Source organism: Convolutriloba macropyga, chromosome 4, assembly GCF_964194025.1.
Source record: "Convolutriloba macropyga chromosome 4, txConMacr16.3, whole genome shotgun sequence".
In the NCBI taxonomy this organism is placed as follows: Eukaryota; Metazoa; Xenacoelomorpha; order Acoela; family Convolutidae; genus Convolutriloba; species Convolutriloba macropyga.
In genome coordinates, this window is record NC_134471.1 from 11,395,694 (window position 1) to 11,419,316 (window position 23,623).

At 35.1% G+C, this 23,623-nt stretch overlaps 1 protein-coding gene across 1 annotated transcript in view; it reads right to left on the reverse strand.

Annotated features, from left to right (window-relative positions):
• Positions 1 to 16,178: 16,178 nt before the first annotated feature.
• The window catches only part of LOC142337973 (beta-1,3-galactosyl-O-glycosyl-glycoprotein beta-1,6-N-acetylglucosaminyltransferase 4-like), a 101,863-nt gene continuing 94,418 nt past the window's right edge, over positions 16,179 to 23,623 (reverse strand). The window contains exon 5 of the mRNA XM_075387606.1: positions 16,179 to 16,648. Within this exon, the coding sequence (XP_075243721.1) occupies positions 16,179 to 16,648 (470 nt within the window). The remainder of the gene's footprint in view (positions 16,649 to 23,623) is intronic.

The window sequence follows — 23,623 nt, forward strand, 5'->3', positions numbered from 1 at the left end:
ATTAACCAATCGTAAACTTATTTTCGTGAACTGAAGGTCAGTCTCAGTAATTTTAGGACCCTTTGCTTTCCTACTGCAAATAAAATTTATCTAGTTAGCGGTTTTAACATCTAACTATTGGTTTTATGACTCCGATGCACGAGTTTTCATATTTTTTTTTGAAACTTTGGATATTTTTTTGTAATTTTTTTCCTTTTGAAATCTTATCGCATAATCTTAATTTTGATAGTACTCATTGGCTTAGCAAAGACGTTCAATGGATCATAGAGAAAGTTTTCAGAAAAAAAGTATGGTTTAAAGGGCTTGGACACTCTCCTCCCGCTTTTTTCTACTAAATTTTTGCATTTTGCATGTATCTGTTGTTGTTTTCATAGTCGGTGATGTCTTTTTGATGACTTATGAACGACAAAAATTGTTTTTGTCCCATTGAGGCAAAATTTGGCGTAATAATTTGCTTTCGTTGTAATCTATTGAATTTAATGGCGTTGATTCTAAGGGTTTTCTCAAAAATTTCGTGGTTTTATTGTAATTGTTCATATTTGTTGATTTTTTGAAATCGTATTGTTAAAAAAGAATAATCCCGTTCCTTTTACCAAATTAATTGAAAAGTTTTCACTGCAATTTTTAAAAATTTTTCAATGGCTTTTTGCTCGACACTTTTCTTGCTTTTTTAGATTTTGCTGTTTAGGCCTGTTTTTTATTATTTATAAAGCAGTAAAACGCTGACCCGTCTCATACGCTTGCAAATAAGTATTGAATGAATGATGTTACCTGAAGCAATCAATCTATTGCGAATAGTCATAAAGTTTATAATAGTATACTTTTTTAAAAAATTTTCAAATTTTTCGATATTTTGTTGTTCTTTTCGTCAACTTGTAACTTGTTCTCATCATTGAGAGGTCCCATCCAATTTTTTGTATTTCAATACCTAATATATCTACTGATACTATGTCATAGCTGGTGTTTTGTTTGTTGGACAATGTACGTTTTCATAAAAGTTTTGTGAGTGGTTTATTTGTTTCTTTTTCTCTTCTTTTAGCACAATCGGGTAATAACAGATCCCAATGATTTTCACATGTGGCTCAAATAGTGGTTTTCTTCACTATAATTTTAGCTGAATTAGTATAAATAAAAATTTAAATAAAAGTTTATAATTTTCAGATAATAGCTAATGATTTTAATGTCTTCAATAATTTGTGTTTTCGCAAGTTGTTTGTAATTTTTCTGTATCTTTAGTCCGTTCCCTTGGCTTAGTCTAACTAAAGACAGATCCCATTGGTTTCACAATGACTTTTTTTAAAAATTTATCAGGAATTATTTTGTTACAAGCTATTGATTTTTAAGACTTTTGAAAATATTTGGTTTAAAAAATCTTGATCGATTTTTGAATTCGCCTCATTATTTCTTCTCTTTGTCGACTTGTTACCTAGTCTCATTTTTAAAAAACTTCCGTCTGCTGTATAGTTAGGATAAAATAAGTTTGTGTAGTTAAGGTTTTATCTGATTGCTTTTTGAAGTTGTTACTAGGTAATTTTAAATTTAGATATTGAGTTTTTGCATCCAAAATTTTGTTTTTGCTTATTTTGTTCGGTTTTTTCTCGTAGTCTTCTTAACGGCAGATCTCTTGAGTGTTGTAGTGAGGCATGGTATTTTGTATTTCAATTAGTAGTTAGGTTTTGTAACGAGTTTTTTAAACTCAAACATCTATTTTTGTTATCTCTTCATTTGGTTGACAATTAAGTCAAAAATGTAGATGAGCTCGGGTCGGAACATCCTCTGCGAACGCTTATTAACGAACCTCCTTGTTGTTTTGCCCTGCATTGTTAGTAGCTGTATGTTCATGTTTAAATCAAAGACCAGCTCTTGTGTCTAGTCTGTTGTTGAAATTTTGAAAATCCATATTGACAAACAGTTGGTATATTTATCTGCTCTCACTATAAACAACCGGCATGGAGAGGTCAATAGAATTTTTTTCTGCATTTAGCGAAATTGAAAGGAAAATTAGCAGCCAATTTTGTCAGTGAATATTACTATGAATTTGTTGTCGGAAGTATCCTAGTTACAAATTGGTACAAAGTTTTAAATTATAATTGAGGTTTTGTTCCGCTTGTAGTTTTTTTGTGGTTCCATTTGTTTTTTTTTGAAAAAATGTGACGACGAAATGTGACAAAAAATGTGATTGACGTAGCTATTTACTGTTCATGGATCTTTTCCACTAGCGTCCCAGTAATTTAGCAACCCCATTTGTTTAACTTTATACCTTATGCATGCATTTGAATTATTCCGTGATCAAACTTTTAGAAAAACTACTTGTGTGGAATTTTGACATTATTGCGTATATAGCAATACTTCTGTGCATATAGAGTCAACTACATCCACGGAAATCTTATCATTATTGCTTTTTTAAGAATTACGGGTTTTCTAAAGGGGTCTACTACTTTGATTTTCTTAAGAAATGAAAAATTATGCAGATATGGTCGTCGATGTATTATATCAGACACAAAATTATGGAACTAAATAACATGTATGTTCTGATATTTTAGTTTAGTTGTTGCTCTTTTATATAGACCTCAATGCCAACCACGAGGTTCGGTAATCTGCGCTTAAACATAATGTTCCGACTCCAGTCATCCTCATTTTTGGTTTAACTGTCTACCAAATGAAGAAGATATAGAAAACTTTCAAAAATTCAAAAACTGCTCAAAAAATGGGCGTATGAAAATTTGTTTCCAACTCAAAATACTTTGTAAGTAAATAATGACACATTAGGGGGCCGATGAGATATGCCATTATTAAGCATACGAGACAAGAGAATAAACAAAATCAGTTAACAACGAACATTAGTTACATCCGAAACTCGATGTCTATTTTCTGATAAAAAATTAAATAACAAAGTCAAAATAGCATCAAATAACAGTTAAACTATACAAAGTATTCTGTACATTCCTGAAAAAATGTATCCAGTCTTTTATGAAAATTGGTAACAAGTAGTCAAAAAAGAATAAAAGGGCAAATCTAACGTATACGTTTTTATTTTTTTTGAAATCAAATAGTTTCGATTAGTGAAAATCATTAGATACCTATTTATGTTTTTCACACCTCCGTATGAAGAAATCGAGACCTTTCATTATCCAGATTTTATTGTACAACTATAAAAACAAATGAAAAACGCTGACGAAAAATCAAATGCAGTTAGTTTCTGTGGGAAAACGATATCGAACCGGTTAAAACCTTATATTCCGTAGGAAATAAAATAAAATCGAAAGCCCATTTTTTTGAAAACCAAAAGGCGACATTGACCATTGAATATTGAGACAAGGTAACAAGTTACAAAAACAACAACAGGGACTGCCAAGTTAAAAACTTCATTTGTATTTTTCGAAAGAAATTTTTCCAAAGTAATAAAACATCAGCTATCAACAGAAATCAGTTAATAGATTAAATTAGTTCTGCAAAGAAAGCAATTGAAATCTGCCATTGATCAGAATAATTCATACACAAAAAAACAGCCAGAAATCAAAATTTGATTGTTTTTGCAAAAAGCCAGGGACAAAGCTCTTAAAAGCAAACGGCAATGCCCAAAAGGCATTAATTGTATTGTTCCATTCTAACTGATTTTCCCTAACACCAATAATGTGATATGCGACTTGTGATTTGTGAGAGTGGGTGGCAAATAAACGAAAATTATCAGCACAGTGTACGGTTGATATGTAAGTAAATAAGTCTCTGCATTTTTAAAGCCATTGATTTTTTTGTACATAGTAAACTCATTTAAATTAGTGCAATAAAATTCATACACAATGTAGCAAATTGAATGATGTACTATTTTGAAACCGATTACCATATGTCAGGTTGAGTTCATTTTATGCCCCAATTCATTTGAGTTTTCACATGCATGTCTGTTACTCTCATTCCCGCATCGGGAACTTATTTCTTCAGGTATCAAATTTCTGTTATTCTTAGAGATTCATTCTTTCTTTTTTGCTTTGCTTCTCGTGTTTAGTTGCCAATTTCAAGTATTTAATCTACAATTGTATTTATTAACAAGTCTAGTAGAAAATTAAAGATAGGCAATTCGCCAAGCGAATATTATTGCAATATTGTGTAAAGTGTACGCGCTGAGTGTATCTGCGTAAAGTGTATCAGCTACTCAAGAACGGACCCCTTTAAGCATTGAGCGCTTTATGGAGAAACCATGCTCGGACCCACCTCTCAAATGGGAGAAGTGGCAGATACAAGTGAAGTTGCCCCTCCTAGCAACAGAAAACATCACATCAGACATTCTTCTTGGCCCTCAACCAGAACAAGTACAAATCGAACCGATCTACGAAGACATCATTCAAAGATAATAATCTCAATCAGAATAAGAACGACAAGCCATGAATGCACTGTTAAAGTTGAATTGGGAAAATCGCTGTCAACCCCAACTATAAATTGGGATCATTTGTGGTGATAAGCATTGAAGCCAAGCAGATCAAAAAACCGTCTTCGTGATAGACCTCAGCCTTGAAGCAGAAAGAAGGAGGATTATTTGTAGCCGCAACCCGAACCTCAAGATGGATACGTTAACTACAATAGAACTCTGGCGTATCATGGGGGAGGCATTCATGCGACCAAGGAATATTAAATTTGACAGGTATATGCTTCTCACAACAAAACAAATAAAATGAGAATCCATCCATTGAAAATTTTAATGGAAAACTGAAGGAATTTTCAGAAATCTATGAACTCGGAAGCCAAGAAGACACTTTAATAAGAGACCTTTTACAAATCTCTAACAGTCAATCTAATCTACAGGTGAATGCTATAATACCACAACGCAATTTCGTAACTCGATGCCCCGTCAAAAATTTCAAGTACAAACTCGACCGGCAAATCAAGTGTGTCGAAATTGTGGTCTCATATGGTCAGCCAATCATAAAAACAAAACCTGCAACAAAACCGGCCTCCAAAACCACTTTGCTCGTGCGTGTCGTAAACCAATTTCCAAATCTACAAAATCTGCCCGCCCCAATGTGTACTCAATTCATGATAATACAAACGACAACTCTTTTAATGCTGTTTCAAACGTGATTTGTAACACAGAAATGCAAATCTTATTGCGATAGCTCAGATGACAGTGTGGTGGCAAGTATTGCAAGCATCATTCTTCATATTGAACCGAAAAACACGATTCTTAAAGTTGGAAAAACAAAAGTGGGCCTAAAAATTGACTCTGGGAGTGTTAGTATCTTAAACGAATTACTCGCTACAGAAATCATTAACAGCTCATCTCTAGCACAATGACTGATAACCGCACCCGCAAAAAATCTCAACATTTTGCCAATGAGCCAATTCCTGTAATTGGCATGATGCAGACTCCAGTGGAAAGTAATGACTGGCGAATTGGTGACGCCGAAGTTGTTGTATTCAGAGACGGCCTAAAAGCACTAATTGGAGAAGATCTGTTTGATGCGCTTGGTTTGTCATTTTAACCCAACTCTAAACTCAATTGAAGGTAATATGATCAACAATATCAATACTCAGTGTCCACTCAAAACTAGAATAGCAAATCAACTCCCAAATCTTATTTCACGTATTGGACGATCTACAGTATATATTGCCAACCAAAATTTTACAAACATTTTCAACCAAAACATCAAAAATGTAGAAATGTACCTAAAAAATTACGAGAAAGAGTCAAAAATGAATTTAAAAAATTACTTAAGCAAAAACTTAAAGACATATAGAAAAACTTAATAACTGTTCAGATCAATATTTTATATGTTATTGTTAATATAGTCAAAAGAGACCAAAGTATAAAATTAGCTCTAGATTCAAAAATTTTTAACCAAAATCTACCCAAAAAATATCAAATGCCCCATATTGAAACACTGAGTGATTCTATATCACAAATAATCACATAATACATAACGGGACCATCTGATAAATTTATCTTCTCTACTATAGATCTTAAATATGCCTATAGTCAGTTAAATCTTCACCCTAATGCCAAAAAACACTGCAACTCTAATATTGTAAGTTTTGAATTGACCGCCACGTATCAATTCAAAACTGGTTTTTATGGACTCGTCGACCAGCCTGCCGGGTTCCGAAAAGAAATGGATTATACCCCAATAGGCCTTAAAAACACTTTCTGTTTTCTCGACGACATACTAACCGCAAGCAAAGGTTCATAAGATCATTCCAAATTAATCACAGATTGTCTTAAAAACCTGGATGCCAATAACCTTCGTATAAATCTACCAAAATGCCATTTTGCTCAACAAGAAATTTGTGGTTAGGTTACAGCATGACTCACTCGGGTATCCTCCCTCTCGAATCTTAACCATCCGCGATGCTTGCACTCAAACCACCTAATGCAATTAAAAAACTTCGTTCATTTCAAGGCTCTGTGCTTAATATTAGTAAATTTATTGCCAATTTAGCTCAACTCTGCCACCCTCTAGGACCATTACTTCGAAAACCAATTAAGTATACTTGGACAGAAGAAGAAACTGTTCATTTTAATGCCATTAAACCTCGCGTCGCAAATCATACTGAAAACACTCACTACAACCTGCAAATCAGAACAAGGCTAAATGTGACGTCTCTCGTTCCGGCCGTCGAGCAGCCCTCGAACAACTGAGAGTTGATGGCGGGAAACCAATATAATTTGCCGCCAGATTCTCAATTGGTAATGAAGAACAATACAGTTTTAAAAAGCTGGAATTATTCGGAGTAGTTTGATGTATCGAATAAATTTAAAAGTGTCTGTATGATGAAAAGTTTTCAGTTATGATGGACTATCTAGCTCTCCTCTCAATTTTAAACGAACATCGTTCTAATAAACCTGGTGATAGTCGTCTGTCACGATGGGTAGATCATCTTTTACCATTCCTAGTTAAAATCGAGCATATACCTGGAGTCAAAATGAGCGTGATACCTTAGACCACAAGGTATGTAATTGAGGAGCAAATGTTGGTCCGATTTGCTGATACTGGATTCGAGGCGCGAATGCAATATAATTTACGTACCTCGAAGTTACAGCTTTCAAAATTATTGTTCGAAAATGTTACAATTGTTACTATGTTCTCAAAATAGGGAATGCTGACTTGATGCTTCTAACAAACTATTTTCAGTCCATAAAAGGAGAGATTGACAGTCAACTGAATTTAAGATTTAACTGACAAAGAGTGAAATTATAATAAGCAGCAGGAGAGGGACGTATGAACATATTTGAACGCTTGACTTTTTAGTCGGATGTAAATCTTATCTCAGTAAATAACTAGAAGTTAGCGAACGAACTGAATGTTTTTATGACAATTTTGTACAGATTTTGAGCTTTTGATATGTATATATCACATATCCGCAAATTCAACGAAAAATTTTACTGCAAAATATCAGTTTTTATATAAAAAAAAACATATTTGCTGGTTATTATAAATAATTTACGGTTTAAGTTTATGAGAACAGTTCTAAGTTTGAAACAACAACAGAGTTTGAATCGCGATGCCTTTCCAAATTGATAAAATGAGAGTGCGAATGGAGCATATAAAGAATAAATTAACGAAACTGCAAAGCTTTAACTGCAAATGTGACTTGACTGTAGCCGTAAATATGAAATGAAAAATTATTTAGGTGAACAAGAAAATTGCCTTGAAATTAAACTAACATAACAGCAAAAGTGCTTTGCGAATGAATGACAGTTTAAGACATTGACATATAAATTAAAATTTTAAGAAACTAGATTTAAATGAACAAAAAACATAGAACTGTTTATAGAATGTTTTAAATGTTTTAAATTTGATTTTCAGCATCAAATACGCTCATTTTGATCTCTCTTTCGTAATCAGCATAATTGTACTCATTATCTGGATTGGAGTTTGTGAGTGGTCGGATGCGCGGATCCGGTGGACTGACTACTGGACGTTCGAAAGAAGTTTGTACTTAAGGAGGTTGTGAAGCTTCCTCTTGTTTTACTGTCTCGATGACAGGGTTAGTGGTCCGTGCTCGTTTGGGCATTGGTACTGTTTCTTGATCGCTCACCGAGCAGACTGAGCTTTCGAACCCGTAGTAGTCCGGTGCTGGACGATTAAGCTTGCCTTTCGTGTTGTGGGGCTGGAAGTTGAAGTTGCTGCCGAAGTATTTGGATTTGCCGACAATTTTTGGCTTCGGCTTGTGGATGTTTGAGGATTAGTTAGTTCCATGGTGCTCATGGCTTTGGAGATGTTACTATTAGCCGAAAACACACCCTCAGTGTGTTGTCTGCCTGCCTGTCGATGGCGAATCTTTACATCGCCCCTGTTCTTTTTCTCAACTCCTTTGAGTGCAAGGCAATTTTTACCTCTGCAGTGTTATCGTACGGAAGGATGCGTCTTTGTGCATATTGCCAAAAATCTGTCTTGCGTTCGGACCTTGTATCAAACTTTGAGATGTCACTGTTCCGTACTTTAAACTCGCCTGGCTCTTTGATAACTGTCGTCGTGGGTGAAGCACGGACCACAGTGCTTCCAGGGTCCAATAAGTCCCACAAGCCGCCTCAATGGTCTCGCTTAGATCTTTTAGTCATTTTCCTGGCCAATTTTAGTTCGAGAGAAGTTTCAGTTCTTAGAGTTGGGTCGGAGAGTTTCTGGTGAAGTATAAAACGAGATATCATTTTGTTCCTTTCACCATTGTATCTTCAACCCGCATCCCCTTGAGTTTTGGTCATGGCTTCTTCATTGAGGTTGTCTCTTCATTCGCCCATCAACCAACCGATATAGTCGAGATAGTCCTCTATAGAAACCTTATCAGTGTTTCAATAATAATGTAGAATATTTTCAAAAGGAAAATTTGAAGATTTTGGGACTGTTTTTACATTACTGAGTTGTTTACTCGGTTTTCTTCCAAAATCTGCTTGGAAAGGTGTTACATTTGTTTTATTTTGTTTGCATATACGTTATTGATATACGATGGACCTTTTTGCCTCTTTTATTGTAATTTATTGTTTCTATTAGCTAATTTCATGCAGCTTAATCGTCGCTTAATTGTTTGTATCAAACGTTCCACTAATCCAATAGCTCTATGATTTTTTGCGGGCGTTGTGACATTATTTCTATTATTTTGTTTACAGACATTTTTAATTTTAATACCCATAAGCCCGCGTGCTTGCTCTAGTCTAATATTTCAAGGAACTCCATGTATTTGAATATAGTCATCTCAGAACTTAACTACATTAGGTGCCTTTGCTTTGTCAAATACTTCCACGGCGGGGTATTTGGAAAAACGATCGATACATACAAGAACACGTATATCTTGATCCTTTTCACTTGTAATCGGTCCACCAAAGTGTACATGAGTTTCTTCATTAAGTTCAGAACAGTTTTCATCAGGATGCCGGGAATTATTAAGTTTAAGATTCTTACCCATCTCCGTAAACAGTTTGCTTTTTGCAGCTTTATTCAATATTTCCCGATTCACATGTGGCAGAAAAGCATACTGTCCCTGTGTTATCATGCCCCAACTTTCTGGCTGAGTCAGATGCAGGGACTCGAGTACAGCATGTTGAATGGAGTTAGGAATTGCCACCCGTTCGTCAACATATACGCAACCCGAGTATACTCCAGAGCAAGGTGTAGACTGGAAAATTACCCGTCCAGTCTTTGATGCAGAGGAAGTTTGTGCGGTTGTATTCGATGCACTCATTTTAAAAACACTTTCAGTTTGGATTTCTATTTCGTTCACAATGGTATTAAGAAGCAACTGATTTGTGCGAGTATTTAAGGCAGAAAGCAAATTGGAATTGTTTGTTTGTTAAGCAATTGAGGCACGTGTGGAATGTGTGTGATTTAATTTGTTAAAATGCTGTGACTGACAACTTAGTGATGTGGAATATATATATCTATCTATCTATATATATATATATATATATATACATATATATATATATATATATATATATATATATATATATATATATATATATATATGTATATATATATATTTAAAATGCTTCAATAGCTTCACGAATGCGGGTAATTGTTGCAACCGCAAAATCTTCATCATGTTTACTTGTAGTTTTGCTTTTTAATTTGGTTGGTGAGAAATGTAATCGACAAGTCCCATTTTCGCGCCTCGTATATGTTCAATATTAAAATCAAAAGGTAATAAGCGATCTACCCAACGGGATAGTTGACTGTTGTAAGATTTGTTGGATCTAAGTTCTTGCGTGATCGATAATAAAGCTCTATAATCAGTGATGATAGTGAATGATTTTCCAAACAGATAATAGCTAAAAGATTCAACAGACCACACCACTCCTAAAAATTCGAGTTTGTTAAAACTATACCATTCTTCATTTATATTAAGGAATCGAGAAGCAAATGCAACTGTATGCGAACCTGTTGCTGAGCGTTGTTTTAAAGCAGACCCTAATCCAGCTCTAGAGGCATCGCATTTTATTCGGTTTCCAAGTCTGGATTACAGCGTGTTTTCTTTTGCGTTTGCTACTTTTTTTATGTGTTGGAGATAACATTCAAGTTCATTAGTCCAGTTGAAATTAGTGTTCTTATTAAGAAGTGGTTGAAGTGGATGACAGAGTTCTAATAGGTTGGGCATAAATTTACCTAAGTGGTGCACAGATGCTAAAAATGAACAAAACCGTTTTATGTTTTTAAGTGCTGTTAGGTTTAAAATAGCCGATGTTTTAGTCTCAAGTGGTGCAATTCCAGATTGGATAAATTTGTAATCCAACCAGACAATTTCTGTTTTAGCGAAGTGGCACTTAGGTAGATTTATTCTCAAATTTTCTCCATCTAGTTTATCCAAACATTTATAGACTATTTTTAAATGATCTTCTGTAGATCCTCTACTGACAACGATGATATCGCATATAAAGCAACGTGTATAATCAAGTTCAACTAAAGTGTAATCCATTGCCTTTTGGAATGCTGCCGGCATGTCCAAAACCATATAATCCGGTACTAAAACGATATGTGCCTGTGCATTCACCAATAATTAAATTAAAGTTACAATGGCGATAGGTTTCCAGATCAAAGTTTAACTGACTGTATGCGTTATTCAAATCCATTGTTGAAAAGTATGCTGTTTCAATCGATGCATTTGTATTTAAAATTTGTTGTATTGTGTCAATGAAGTTATCAGTATTAGGCATTTGTTATTTATTTTTATTAATCGATTTATTCAATATTTTCAAATTTAATGCTAATTTAACAGTGTTATTTCTCTTAACAGTTACGAAAATTGGAGAAATGAAGTTTTTGTCCTAACATCTATTTTTTTATAATGTGTTTTTCATCTAACAGCTTTTTAAGTTCAGCATTTACTAAAGGTTGAACGTTTATAGGGACTAGTTGTTCTTATTGATGAGTGGGCGTGAAATGTTTTTGAAATGTAGATTTAACTGTGTGTTTGTGAGATTAGCCGATTCTAAAAATGAGGCCTGGAAAATCAAGGGCTATTTGTTTCTTGAATAAACATTCATTTTGATTGATATTTAATATTTGTTAGATTGCGTTAGTGAGAATCCAAGTTGTGGGAACAAATCCCGGTCAATTATAGGTCTGTGACTGTCTTCTATAGCAGTAACGTTCACATTCGTAGCTAACCAATCGTTACATTTCACAGTAGTGTTGATTACACCAATTGACTTGATTTGCTCGTTGGAGAAAGTCTTGAGATCGTGGAATTCCTGTGACTGTGTCCACTAACTGTCTCTACTATTCAATACTACCGCGTTTTGGAGAATTTTATTTATGATAATGCAAACGATTCCCAAATCCACCAATGCCTTTGTTTCAGTGCTTCCGAATTGAATATGCATGTTGACAGGCTGCACTTTTCTGATCTGTCACTATCAGAAATAACATCTACGCAGTTGTCGTCGAAGTCGTCATAGTCAGAGTCGTAAATGCCGTTATATATACTATGTTTCTGTGTCATCGCATCAATTTGATTCACCTGTTCCTCCACCGCTGCAGATGTGCCAATATTAGCATGTGATTCATGACTCCACAATTTTTGCAGTTCTTTCGTCCGGCTGGGCAGTTTTGACTGGCTGACCAAGCGTATCCGCAGTTTGGGCAAATTGTAGGTTTGTAGTTATTCGTTGTCGATACAGGTCTATTTCATGATTTGGGAATGCTATTTATTGAACTGTTTGCAAGTTGAGTAGAAGTAGTGTATGCTGCCGTTCCCGATTTTTTCAACTGGTTTTTGAAAGCCCATTGGTCGTTCTCATATTCTTCAACAGTTTTGTCTTTTATTTCTCCATCTTGCATGTTGGCGATAAAAACATCGCGAATGATCGATTCCTCGTGACTGCCAAGGTCACAGTTTAAGGAAAGTTCTCGGAGGCATCCGTAAATCTTCTCTACCGGCCGCCCTATGAACTGTTTTCGTGTGAGGGAAGTATAACAATTGAATGTTATATTCCCTTGTTTTTTGAAAAAATTGTCTAAACTACCCAGAGGTCCTTCGTAGAGATTGTTTTATCTGTACCGTTGATTCTTGAAATTCAAGAAATCCGTCGGTTTTCCGTGCAAACAATAAGCTATATAGTTGAGACGGCTTTGTTATCACAAAGTTTCCACGGCTTACCGCCACACAAATTTCCCACAGCTTCGATTTTTTGGAATTTGTTGAGCCATGCATTTTTAGTTGTTCGTTATGAATTCTGCGATCTCCCATACTTTGGGCCGTGCTGTTGTCCTTATCTTCTTCATGGGTTGGTTCAAGGAGCAAAGTGACTTTGTCTGGGGGCGCTTCTCGTAGTATGTCAATCAAGATGCCTTCTTTTAGGAGTTTTGCCAACTTCAGGATGATTCCCCATCGTTCCCAACTCAATGCGGGTTCTAGAGTTGGCTGTTCCAAAACGGTTCTAACCCAAGAAGAGCTCGTTCTTTAGGTTTTGACTGCACCAAGTGATAATTTAGACGACAAGGTGTGTAATTGAGGAGCAAATGCTTGCCCGAGTTTCTAATACTGGATTCGAGGCTCGAGTCCATTATAATTTACGAAGCTTGAAATTGCAGCTTTCAAAAACATTGTGCGAGAGTGTTACGATTATTACTTTAATCTCAAGTTAGAGAAAACTGACTCGATTCCACTAGCAAATTATTTTCAGTCCAAAACAGGAGAGATTGACAAGCTACTGAATTTAAGATTGAATTGACAAAGAATGAAACTAATATAAGCAACAAAACTGTGAGGTATGAACATATTTGAACACTTGACTTTTTAGTCGAAGATAAAATTTAACTCAATGAATAACTAAAAGGCAACGAATGAACTGAATGATTCTATAACAAGGAATAATTTAGTTCATATTTAGATCCTTTGATATGTGTATATCACAACGGGCTCGGTAGATTATATCTCAGGCAACCCATATAAACCAGCAAAAAGTATTTCAAAGTTTGATAAAGATTTTTTAGTTGCTACTGTATCAAATATACAACCGGACGCTGAATTACTACAAAAAGAAAAATTATTGCCAGCAGTCATCTCAATACATTCTATTTAGACAAATTATCTCATTCGTAAGTTCACGTTAAACAACAACCTTATCACGACAATGAAATATTAAACATCGATATTGAACCGCTCGTACAACTAACTCAAAATTTGGAATCATCCCCAAAAAAACCTAACACTCATAAAATGTCCATGAAACCTTCTCCTAATTCAAACGTTAATCTGGCTCCGCAGGTATGCTTGTCTCAAATTGTTTTGTATTCTGCCCAGCGGAAAATTACTTCCGAATTATCTACGTCTAACCACTCTAATTTAAATACCAATTACGCATCACGAGTACGCTTCACTCAAAATAAACTAACCCTTGCCCAGAAAAATTTAGTAAAAAAAGAAAAGCATATTATACTCTTACCAAAAATACCAATTTTGCGTCTCACACTTCTCTACAATTAGGTAACCCGTAACTCGCAGCGTAAACTACGAATACTATTCACTCTACACTACCAAATAGCCCTCAGCTGCCGAATTTTTTGTCGTGAAATCATAAACAAGCATCTCGCATCACAATCCACTACAAATTAAAGAATTACACCGTTCCAATCAGTCAATCAAGTTCAATTCACACGTTTCTTTCTCAATTAACACTAAAAAATCAAATTTTTTAATTATTTCACGTGCATAATTGTAAAACAATAAAAAATTACGTTTTGCTCTTCTAACTCTAAAAATCAGTCGGACAATTGTTCAGTACATTCAATTCTACAAACCACAGAGATGCATCAAACTTCAGCAATGAAAGGCAAGTCTGCACCTAAAACCTCATTCCGAACTTCGCCTCGCGTATCCTTTACGACGGACACCATACCCAATACGCCCCGCCAATTACCATCAAACCCCAATTTAGACACCCCTCGGACAGCTAGCCCTAAAATCCTGTCTTTCGAAAAATGTGGTGGGAAAAGTTTTCGGCGAAAACTTTGACGAGCAAAGACGCAGTGCTCAAGGAAGTGAGAGATTGTATTATACGAGCAAACGAGGATAGGTTAAAACAACAAAAGCCCCATCTCCATAGCTATTGGCATGATCTCCATGTTATTAGGGGTTTTGTATGCCTGGACAAGAAGGTAGCCTTCCCAATGCACTCAAGGAAGCGGTCATCGAGGATTCATCGAGAAGTCACCCAGGCAGCTGGGAAACGGTTTGTATTCAAACCGCAAATTCCTCGTCATATTTGTTTGTAACTTTTGCTTCTTGATTTGGTTGGCGAGAAATATAATCTACCAGCCCCATTTTTGCACCAGGTATATGTTCGATATTAAAATCAAAAGGTAAAAGACGATCGATCCAGCGTGTTAATCTACTATTATAAGATTTATTAGACCTATGTTCTTTCATAATTGAAAGTAATGCTCGATGATCAGTGATAATTGTGAATGATTTGCCAAATAAACAATATTTAAAATATTCTACAGACCACACTACGCCTAACAATTCTAGTTCATTAATGCTATAGCGTTCCTTATTAGAGTTGAGGAAACGAGACGCGAATGCAACTGTATGCCAGCCCGTAGGCGAAAGTTGTTCAAATGCTGCTCCTAATCCCGCTCTTGAAGCATCGCATTTGATCCGCGTTTCCAAGTGATGATTATAATGTGTATTTTCTGTGGCGTTTGCTACTTTATTTTTAATTGCTTGAAAGTGTGTGTCATGTTCAGTGTTCCAAATGAATTTTGAGTTCTTTTTTAATAATGGACGAAGGGGATGGCACAATTGAGATAAATTAGGGATGAATTTTCCTAGATAATGAACAGAACCTAAGAAAGATCAAAGTTGTTTTAAGTTTTCAGGTGCTGATAGGGAAGCGATTGCCGCTGTTTTTGACTCAAGTGGAGCTATTCCTGATTGACTAAACTTATGTCCTAGCCATTCAATTTCTGTTTTTGCAAAATGACATTTAGGTAAGTTTATCCGTAAATTATCCTCATCTAATTTCTTTAAAAGTTTATAGACGAGTTTTAAGTGGTCTTCTTTAGAACCACGGCTAACTACTATAATGTCATCCAGAAAACAATAAGTATTTTGAAGTCCGACTAAAGTGCAATTCATCACTTTTTGGAAAGCTGCTGGCATATCAGTTAAACCGTAAAAACCAGTAATAAAGCGGTATGTTCCAGTTCTCTCACCGCTAATAATATTAAAGTTAAAGTGTTGAGACGTTTCCGGATCTAATTTAAATTGACTGTATGCGTACTTCAAATCCAATGTTGAATAATATGCTGTTTCTTGTGATGCGGATGTATTCAAATTCTGTTGAATTGTGTCGATCAAATTGTCAATATTTGGCATTTGATATTTGTTTTTATGAATAGATTTGTTTAAAGTTTTGGAATCTAAAGCTAATTTAACTGTTTTATCTCTTTTAACTGTAATTACTATAGGTGAAATAAAATTTTTGTCTGAGCAACTGTTTAATTTTATGATGTGTTTTTCGTCAAGTAACTTTTTAAGTTCTATATTAACTAGTGGTTGTAAGTTAATTGGGACTCTTCGTCCTTTTTGATGTGTAGGTGTATATTCATTATGAAATGTTGACTTTACTGAATGTTTTAAAGATTTACCGACACGGGTGATGAGATCTGGAAAATCAAAAGAGACCTGCCTCTTGACTGGACATTGATTTTCATCAATATTTGCAACTTGTTTCAATTGTATAACAGAAAAGCCTAGCTTTGGAAAGAGATCTCGTCCAATGATGGGTCGGTTACATCAACGCCCGTGGCTATCCAGTCATTACACTTTATTAATGTATTGATCACACCAACAATCTTGATTATATCATTAGAAAAAGTTTTCAGATCATGTATTTCGGGTGACTGTACCCAATAGCTTTCGTGGCATTCGGACACCACTGTGTCCGCCAGACTTTTATTCACAATAGTGCATACGCTTCCCGAATCCACCAATGCTTTTGTGCTTGTATTTCCAACACAAATGACTAAATTTACGGGTTTTACCTCACGAGTGTCGGTTTTGATGGAAATTGTAGCTACACAGATATCGTTGTAATCATCGTAGTCGGAGTCGTAATTGGCATCGTAGATGCTCTTCTGCTGTAGTAGTCTGCTGATGTTGTTAACTTGTTCCGCCGCCGTTGCTGAAGTACCTACTGTGCCCGCCTCAGAACCCGAGTCATCTACATAATTTACTCTAGGTTTTGGTTTACTGGTTTGTTTTGATTTGCGGCAAACTTTTGCAAAGTGGTTAGCAATTCCACAATTTTTACAAGTTTTTCCACGGGCAGGACAGTTTTGTCTATGAGAAGGAGTCCAGCCATAGCCACAATTTGGGCAAATCGTAGGTTTGACGAACTGGTTTGTCGGTGCTCGGGATCTATTCCACGATCCCTTAATATTATTTATCGATTGACTTGAAATTTCATTTGTGGTGGTGGGAGTTGGAGTTCCAGCAATTTTCAATTGGTTTTGTATTCCTATTTCGATGTTCATCGCAACCTCAAGAGCTTTTTTAAGCCGTCCATGTTGTTTTGAGTAGCTCCCTTTGGATCTCGCCATCTTGCATATTAGCTATGAAGACATCCCGAATGATCGACTCCTCGTGACTTCCTAGATCGCAGTTTAGAGACAACTCTCGAAGACACCCGTAGAACTTTTACACAGGTCCTCCTTTCATTTTTTTTCTAGTGAGAAATGTGTATCGATCAAATGTGATATTTCTTTGTTTAGTGAACACCCTATCAAGGCATTCCCAAAGAACTTTTGTTGTTACTCTATCGATCTGAATACTCGGTTCTTGAGAACCAAATATTCGTCTCCCTTCCATTCCCAAGCTGAGGTATGTTAGAGAGACTGCTTTCCTATCACAATATTTCCAAGGTTTTTCTCCACACAGTATTCCAACAAGTTCTACTTTTTGACAACGATTGAGCCACGAATTTTTGAGCTGTTCATTTCTGATACGTCGATCTCGTTCACTTTGAGCTGTGCTATTTTCGACATCATCCTCGGAAATAGGTTCTGGGGGTAGAGTGACCTTGTCTGGAGGATCTTCAAGGAGAATGTCAGTTGAAATGCCTTCTTTAGCCATGATAGCCAATTTTAGCATGATCTGCCATCTATCCCATCGTAGTGGAGGTTCAAGTGTTGACTTTTCCCAAAAGGGCTAATCCCAAGAAGTGCACGTTCTTTAGTTGCTGACTGCGCCATGTGATATCCCCAACTGTAGAAACACTCTCTCGCGCCGCAATTCCACCTCAAGTTTGTATACTGGATTCGAGGTGCGAATCCAAGCTTTGGTTAATTCGTGTGATTACCTCTTTTAGATTTACTTAGCAATCGTGGCGCGATTGCATATGAAATTATTGAGTACGGAATTCCTTGTCGAATCCACTTAGATTGTTTTATGGTAGGAAAACAGAGAAGATTGAGAACAACTGAATTCGATAATAAGATTCAAGAGAAAAATAAATAGAAAATAAATAGTCAAAAGTAGGGGATGTGAACATTCTGAAATATTGACTTTTTAGTCGGCGGTAAATTACTTGTAGGTGAACTATGACTTATAGCCTGACAAGGGCAAACATATAATAGTTTAGTACAAATTATTAAACATGGACTTAATATGGTACAACCGTACCACAGCCTGATCAGAGATTACTTTGGCCTGGAAAGCTCTGATCACAGGTCACTTTCGTCTGGCACCCCAACCTGGGTTCACACGATGCTTAGATGAAATCTACCGTTTATCAAATGACATAGCAAAAGCTATAGGATTTTTACCCGAAACTTGCGAGATAGCTTTTCTTTTAAAAAAATGGAAAAAAGCTTAATTTGCAAGATTCTTTCGGGAGATAATTTATTTGAAAATTTTTTGGAATAATTCTAAGAATTGTTTAAATCAGCTCGGATACATTAAAAACAGGCATGTTGAAACTCAAAAGTTGCTATAATTATTAACAATCTGGCTGGAATAAGTTTCTCACGGAATTTTATGCTGGCTCTCGTGCGACGGATAAAATTGCCGATTCCCAATTGCCAAGTTATAAACGTGCTCAGACTTGAGTATTAAAACTCTGAAGAATCTCATGCAAATATGAATCTGTCCTAGAATTATTAAAAGTGAGAACAAAACTGAATGAACTCTCTGGGTCCAGCACAAAGCCTTAGTTCTTGTCGAACACAGGTGGCCAGAGTTTGAAGGTTTATGGCGAGATCAGGCCAGACAATGCATCCTCAGATTTGTTATTGTGACAGATCTTATGAGAAAGAAATATCCCGGGTCGAGGTGTCACCGCTAAAAATCGCTAAAAGATGTAAGATTTGCGGTGAATTTGAGTAAAAGTGTAAGATTCGCGTTCAATGCGATGAATGCGGTGAAAAAAAACTTTTAAGCGGTGAAAAGTTTTTATTCAGCGCTTAAGCGGTGAAAGAAAATTTTTCACCGCTACGAGCAGGATGCGGTGAAAAAAATTTTTCACCGATACCAGCAGAATGCGGTGAAAAAAAATTTTCACCGCTACCAGCAGAATGCGGTGAACAAAAATTTTTCACCGCTAAAATCGCAAACCTTACAAATATTCACCGCGCTAATTTCAACGCTTATCTTATATTCACAGGAAATATCATTCAACTAAGTGACAGATGGCACAGTGGATCACGAAGTTGGTGACACGCATGAGGTAGGGGTTCGAACCCTTCTACGGAAGTTTCTATTTTGTAAGAATTCCGGTGAATGCGGTGAAAAAAAATTTTCACCGAAAAATTCAACGCAATTCTTACAAAAATTCACCGCTTTCAGCGCATTCAACGCTAAAAGATGCGGGCGCTTTGCGGTGAAAAAAGTTTTTTTTCACCGCTATTCACCGCTAATCTTACATTATTTTTTGACAAAACCTCGACCCGGGATGTCCTGTAGCCAAAATAGAAGTTTTTGAAGTGTTCTAGAAGTAGTTTAATTTAAAAAATTTAAAACTTACGTTTCACTTCTTACTATAGCTTAGGACAAATCATATAGAAGCTTCATGAAAACGTTTTTCCTGTATATAAAGATGAATTACAAATTGTTTTTCAAGGCAGTATTCCTAGAATTTTTTGCTTCAAATTTATGCGTATTAAATTTATTATTTTTGCAGGTAATTTACCTGAATAGTGTGCAGGTAATTAGTTTTGGAAAAAATTGTTCGGGTAAATTTACCCACACAATCTTTAGTGTGTATAGGTTGAACTTCTGACTTACGAGGAGCTTACTTGTGAACAATGCGGTCTCGCCTGGGTTAACCTTCATGAGTTTCAAATTTCCTTCTATTATTAATTCGTATTAAAAACATAAATGATAACAAGGCGGCTCAGTAATGTGCGACTGCACATAAGGTTCCGACCCCGCTCATCCATAATTTTGGCATAATTGTCTACCAAATAAGGAACAGATGGAAAAACACAAAAAAATTCAAGTATTTTTCAAAAAAAACTGGTGTATGAACGAAAAGATAGCTACCAAAGCAAATAACTCAGTGGAGTAAAAAATGATGCATTAGACTGATGAGATATGTCGATATTAAGAAAGCGAGCGAAGACGAACGGCAAAATCAAACAACAACAAACATTTAATTACATCAAAAAATATATGTCAGTTTTAAAAAACAAAACTTAATAACAAAGTCAAAATAGCGTCAGATAAAACTGAAAATAAACAAAATAACGTGTAATTCACCAGAAAAAAAAGATTATTCACCAGTTCGTAAAAACTTGGTGACAATTAGACGAAAAAGAAAAGAAACTTTAAACTTAGAAAATTCGCTGAAGTTTTTAAAAAAAAAACAATTAATTTCAAAGTAATGAAAACAATTAGGAATCAACTAAAATATCCACTAGGTTTAAAATTACCAATGTTTTTATAGAAGGGAATTAGGAACTCTTGGTATTCAATTTTTTATGCAGTTACAAAAAGAACAACAATTAGACAACAAACTAAAAATCATTTAAAACTTGACAGAAAATGCTTTGGAAGCCGTAAAGCCATACGTTGGCCCCCCAAAATATGTTCGATTGCACCGTCGTCGAATGCCAATAAGGTATTATGTGGCCGCTCATAAATGAAAATAAGCAACAATTAGACAAAAAAAAAGAAATTCAAAATTATGTAAAACTTGTTTTTTTTTCGAAAAAATTTATTTCCAAAGACATAAAAGCCATTAATTACAAAAAAAAATTGAATAGGTCCGTCCGTTCTTCCAAAGGAAGCCCTTGTGAACTGCAATTATCCAGAATATGATTTACGTCTACAAAAAGAACTTCAAATATGACAAAAATCAAAAATTCATTTAGTTTCATTTAATTCAATTAGATTTTGTGACACCAATCCCTATCGACACCTTCCCTTGAATTGTATTATGTGACCATTCATCAATAAACTAGGTAACAATTAGACCAAAAAGAAATGAAAAGCAAGTCTTTTATTTCCAAAGACTTGAAAGCCATTAATTACAAAATGAAAAAATTGAATATGTTTGTTTATTCTTCGAAAAGAAGCCCTCGAGACCTGCAATTATCCAGAACAAGTCCTACGTCTACAAAAAGAACGTCAAATATGACAAAAATCAAAAATTAATTGACTTCTTTTTGTGAAAAACCCTTGTCGAAACCAGCAAGGTCATAATTTTTAGTTCATTAAAAAAATTAGATTTTGTGACACCAATCCTTTTTGACACCTTCCCTTGACAAAAATAATGTCATCTTTAACCTTTAATTAACGAGATCAGGTAACAAACACATAATAAAAGGAACAAATTTGCGAAGTTAAAATGTTTTTTTTTTCATTTTGGAAATCAATTGTTTTCAAAGTCATGAAAGCCATTATCTATCTTCTATTATCAGAACATCGGCTCATCTACTTTTCCAGAATAAGCCAACCAAATCGGGTCTTTGTAAAGGAAATTAAATACTACTAAAAAGACGAAGTATAAACTACAATTAAAGACAAAATTTAAAAAATTCAACTAACTTCTTCGAGAAAGTACTGTCGAAGCGGTAAAGAACCACAATTTATATCGTTAAAGATTAAATATTGTCATCTCTGTGTTACTTTGAACGCGAAAATGTGATATATGAACAAACAAAAACGTGATAATTTGACAAAACTAGAAAACATGAAAAATGGGCAAATACCTAAAAATTAAAAAAAAAATTGTGAAATCTAGTAGTATCAAAGCTAGAACACCATAACTTAAGCCAGAAAACCGCAATAAAGACAATATTTTAATTCAAAAGAAAGATGGAGCACTCTTTGATAGCCGACACAAAGCTACAAGTTGACCAAATTAAGAGAAAAATTGAGGCAAATTTCAATAAGCCACTTTTTATTTAAAAATCAAGTATTTTAAAAGTCAAAACGGCCATTAGTTGTCAAGCAATCAACAAGATAAAATAATTTAGAGCTAATTAGGAAGCCAATAGAACCTATCACTAGTGAGCTTTGATTTGAAACGTTATTTAATTAATATAAAAAAGATCGATTTTTTTAAATAAAAAAACCGACTGACGACAATCCGAATTTTTTTTGGATTGTAACGGTCCAAGATTGGTACGGAACTAGTCCTGCTAAAATTGTTTGTCTTTTTGGAATATTTAATTTTTCAAATGTCATTGATATAGATATTTTGTTAGTTAAAAAATCAAAATTAAATGCTGCGTTTTTGATAATCAACGAATAAAGTTAGCAAAAAACGGCAAAATTTTACAGAGCACTCTCAACGGAAGTTGAGGTGGAATTAGCCCACTTTTCAGTCTACAAAGATTGTGTTAGTGGCGTTTGGGTGTGCACTTCCTGCAAATTTAATCAGAGTGGACTAAAGAAACTTATTTCATGCTGTTTTTAATGAAAAAGTCTGTATTTTGTGAAATATTTAGCCAAAATTTGTGACCAAAAAAAATTTAATGAAAATAGCCGACAATATATTTTGTCTTTAAACGTAAAATCAACAACATTTTCTGGAAAAATTTTATTAAGTTTTATCAAAATTGGCGAAATTTTAGTCAAAAATTCCGAAAAAAGGTGAGTTAAATCAACGGAATTCACTCTATTTTCTCGAAAGTTTAAACCTCGATATCTCCTTGTCAAAAACGAAAATAAAAAAATCTTTTTAATTCCATATTCTACACTGGAAAAGCTGTCTAATGATACCAGTCTCAACTCACTACGATGAATATATCGATCGACCAAAATTGACTGAACAAAAAAAACCCATTTGATTATATAGTTCCTCCCCCCCTCAAGAGGGGTCGGAACAATAATTGATGCAAACGATGAGACTTTGTTTGAGAGCAGTTACAACAAATAACTGGCTGCTGTACTGTAAAATTTATTTGCGAGATACCCCACACCACCGCCCCCTCCCCCCCCCCCCCCTTCCCTCCATAAGCAAACATAACTAAATTTAAATGAATTCAAAAGTATTAGAGAAAGTGGTTTATTCAAAAATAAATGGAGAAAGTGGTAGGAAGAAATCAAACGAATCGTTCGCTTTTTATCAAATGGAAAAGTCAATAAAAAATCATTGTTGCTTCAAAAAATGATTCTACGTGTCAAGATCATAGCAAGTTGCTCCAAGAAAATTTCTTCACTAGAAGATCTTACCAAGATGTTCTATGAAGTTTCTGCCCCCGGGTTGACCCTTCTTGGTAACCATATTCAATAGCCATATATGGCTCCATACACGTGCATGGTCTTACAATGGTTGCCAAGTTTCTCATACAATTTTTTTTATCTCGTTTCCAGGGATTTCATGCAGGGGTTGGCATAACGAACAAAATAACCAAGATAAATCACGAACAGTACCTCATTATTTTTTAAAAACCACATTTGCTGAAATCAGTGACATAGCGAACATTGCAGACGAAATTGGAATAAATCGGAGCTAAATTCGTAAAATCCTTAATGCTAATTTTAGCGGCAGTAGCAATGCGTAAGCTGGCGACTAATCCCCCTAAATCAAGGGACTAGATTAGAGTCCGTGATGAGATCAAAGATTAGAATCAATAGACTTGTCACCGTTTTACACACACTTAGAATGTGAAAACTACCGACGTATATACCAGCGTTTGAGCGTGTCAGCGTTTTTCGCACTCGCTTACTTTCCTGATCTTAATAATTGTAT